Source organism: Limulus polyphemus, unplaced genomic scaffold (assembly GCF_000517525.1).
Source record: "Limulus polyphemus unplaced genomic scaffold, Limulus_polyphemus-2.1.2 Scaffold1815, whole genome shotgun sequence".
Taxonomy (NCBI): Eukaryota; Metazoa; Arthropoda; class Merostomata; order Xiphosura; family Limulidae; genus Limulus; species Limulus polyphemus.
In genome coordinates this window covers 164,738-167,928 of record NW_013667425.1, presented here as the reverse complement: position 1 = coordinate 167,928, position 3,191 = coordinate 164,738, and the positions used below count along the sequence as shown (strand labels likewise).

The 3,191-nt window shown below is 40.4% G+C and overlaps 1 protein-coding gene across 2 annotated transcripts in view; it reads left to right on the top strand.

Annotated features, from left to right (window-relative positions):
• The window catches only part of LOC106465040 (beta,beta-carotene 9',10'-oxygenase-like), a 26,664-nt gene that overhangs the window by 7,252 nt on the left and 16,221 nt on the right, over positions 1-3,191 (top strand). Inside the window, exon 2 of one of the 2 annotated variants that reach the window (XM_022392854.1) lies at positions 2,607-2,885. The exons of the other annotated variant lie outside the window; for it this stretch is intronic. Coding sequence (XP_022248562.1) covers positions 2,825-2,885 — 61 coding nt within the window. The 5' untranslated portion in view covers positions 2,607-2,824. The remainder of the gene's footprint in view (positions 1-2,606; positions 2,886-3,191) is intronic. 2 annotated transcript variants of the gene reach the window in all.

Below are 3,191 nucleotides of genomic sequence, written 5' to 3'. Positions count from 1 at the left end.
ATGGAGGTCGATCGACCTCCATGGATCCTGCCCTTGATGGAGTGGGCAGATCTCTGTCAGAGTGAGAATCAAATGATCATCCTGCATTTAGGGACCAAAGAAGGACCCGAGCAAACACCAGAGGCTGGTGCCTGAGAAGTTTGACCCAGGCAGTCACTGGAAGGAATAGTGGGGGACATAGATTGGAGTAGACAGACCTATCAACCATTATCCATGGAGGGCAGAAGACCCTTCACATGACGTGAAAAAGACTCAAATGGAGACACGGAAATGTCCATCTGCACTTTCACTGTAGCAGTGGAGCATAGTGCAGTCGCATATGTCTGAGATGGAGTAGAGAACAATAGCTTCCAAGCCTCTGGATAAAAAATGGTGTGAACAGTCTTCAAACGCCGTATCTCTTGCTCCTCCACACAATTAGGGCAAGACCTAAAGTAAGATTGACGGGAACCACTACAATTAACACTGAGGGTCCAGTTTGCATTCTTAGGCGTCGTGGTCTTGCCATCACAACGAGCACACGTCACAGAACCAAGACAAGATGTCTTCAAATGACCAAACTGCTGGCACTGAAAACATTGGAGAGGGTTGGGAATATAGGGCCCTACCAAATAACCCACCTTATCAGTGGCAGGTGGACGTGGTGATGAAAACGTCAAAATAAGAACTGAGGTCCACACCATAATACCATCTTGACGAGTGGAGATCGTTCGAACTGGTGAAACTCCTTAGCTGGAGAAACCAGCAAGGATCTCTGACTCAGGGATAGACTTCAAACCCCTCTCAACAATAACCCCTCGTGAGAAATTCAAGGAAGCGTGGGGAGTAACCTCAATGGGTACATCCCTAATGACCTTTGAATTCAAGAGGAATTCACTGTGCTTAGCTGTGAATGTTTCAACCAAGATGTCTCTGGAGCTTCTTAACTGACTTTGGAGAGCCAGCAAGTCCCTCCAATTCCTTCTGAATAAATAAGGGAGACATTTGCCTTAAAGATTTATCGAATAGTGAATGCAGTATCAGGAAGCGAGGTACAGGTGTACTTTGTGTTGGAGACTGCTGTCAGAGTCTTCTAGGCATGGTCGTTTACTGATTAGCAGAATTTAACTTATTTTTTTTTTTATTATTATTTGGATTGGGGTAGATCCATAATTAAGGAGAGATTCAGTGCTCACTGATCCCATCCGCCATAGAATCCTACGAGGGGACACACTACAATGTCAAACAAGGACACTGCAGCAACGCCAGGGTTTCGTGAGCACTATACCCAAATACCCGCATCAGACACTATGTCCACAACATTGGTACTAATTTGACTAGCCCGAATGGATCAGCCGATTGACCCTGGGGGGCACCAGTCTACAGGAATTCAAGACCAAAGTGGTGTGCTGCAGTGCCCCAGACACCACTCAACCACCAGGATCCCTCCCCCCCCCCCCTTCACGGGTTGCCATGCACGGCAAACAACGTGGGTGGATGTTTAGATCCCAGAGGAAGTAACTGAAAATACAGAACCTTCCCTGGGAGGTCCCCTCACCACGTACAGGAATCCACGTCGAGTGGACTCTTAATGAAATAGCGGAATTAAACGTCACTTATAACGTGCCCATAGCTGAAACTGGGAAGTGATGCGGAAGCATATCGCAGGCTTGAACCTTGGACCTTCCGATACGCTAATACTAGGCCACTCCCGCCTTAGTAGTATATGGAATGCAAGTGCGTGGTAGTTTTTAAGTTAAGATTCTACAATTATTAGGCTTATATACAAATACTACGAGATAATGGGACATTGTATTTAATTTCTTAATGTTTTGAGGCTAATCAACACGTTATACTCTTGCAAACAATAAAGTTAGACTAAGTACTTTTTAAATCATAATTTTTACATTTAAAACCAGAATAGATAATTCCATAGACAAAACTCTCACTACCAACTGCTTGTCAGTTTCCAAATAGTAAAACTAAGAGGTTTCAGTTACACGAACTCCTCGAATGTTAGCAGGAATGTAAGACAGGTAGTTTCACTTGTATAAAAACTCCAGTTTCAACAGAAATGTCACTTGTGAAACTGAAGCCACTCTGTCTCAGATACGGAAACTATCGTTATTGTATAGTCTTCTTTTTCTTCTAAAGGTAATACCAGGCTGCTACAGCAACGTTAATTTATCAACTGTTAATTTAAGTCTTTCTTCGCCAATCAAACACTACCTGGGCACTCCCACAGTTAAAAAGTTACGATAGTTTTTTTGATTAACATCCACAAACTTCGTAGCTTTGTCGAATTATTTTTGAACTTTCAAAAATAACTAACTAGTTAGTTCATTACTTGGCCCTGTGACTAAACCAACACTATTATACACGATAGTGTTCCTTTACTGGCTGTAATTGGAACTAACAACCAACCTTTTGGCTATACATGTTTTTTGAATAATCTAATTGGCCCAAGTTATCATGAGAATACACACAAGCATCCAAACACTAGCAGGCTTTCTTAATTTCCCACAAGATGACTAATAAGTTAACATATATTGAGGACGGTAGTGAAAAGAAATTTTTAATATACATCTACCGTGGTTAGCTTATATTATATATTTTTTTTTTTTTAGGTACCTCACTGAGGAACTTAATACAGAAAAACGATGCAAGCTAAAAACAAACTAAAATTAATCATTCAACTCGAGCGTCCATAGTTCTTCACGTGATATAGCATATGACGAGTATAAGTGGATTACATTTCCTTTGTAAAAGAATACTTTCTTGCTAAACAGAATTTCAAACAATCAACTGCCCAATCACAAGACCCGTTGTAAGAAGATCTGTACGAATGGTGTACTTTTATCTACGAATATCGTCTATCAACGGAACGGCCTTGAAGTCCTGTTTCTGTGCGTTGCGTGTACAACAGATAATGAAACTTTTTTTTGTCATTTCCCAGGACAATCTCGTATCACATTTCATATCGGTTTTTTTTTTTTTGTATTTACATTGTCTTCTCTAAACAATCTATAGTATTGTTTATAAGATGAAATTGAATAATTATTAAAGATACTACTGCTATTTCTATTTATTTATTTATTTATTTATTTATTTATTTATTACAAAGAAGTGAAATCTTTTCACTGTGAAACTGTGTGTGTGGTGGGGTGGGGGGCAGTAGTTTAGTAGTTGTTACGTAAGTTTAAAGTTGGACG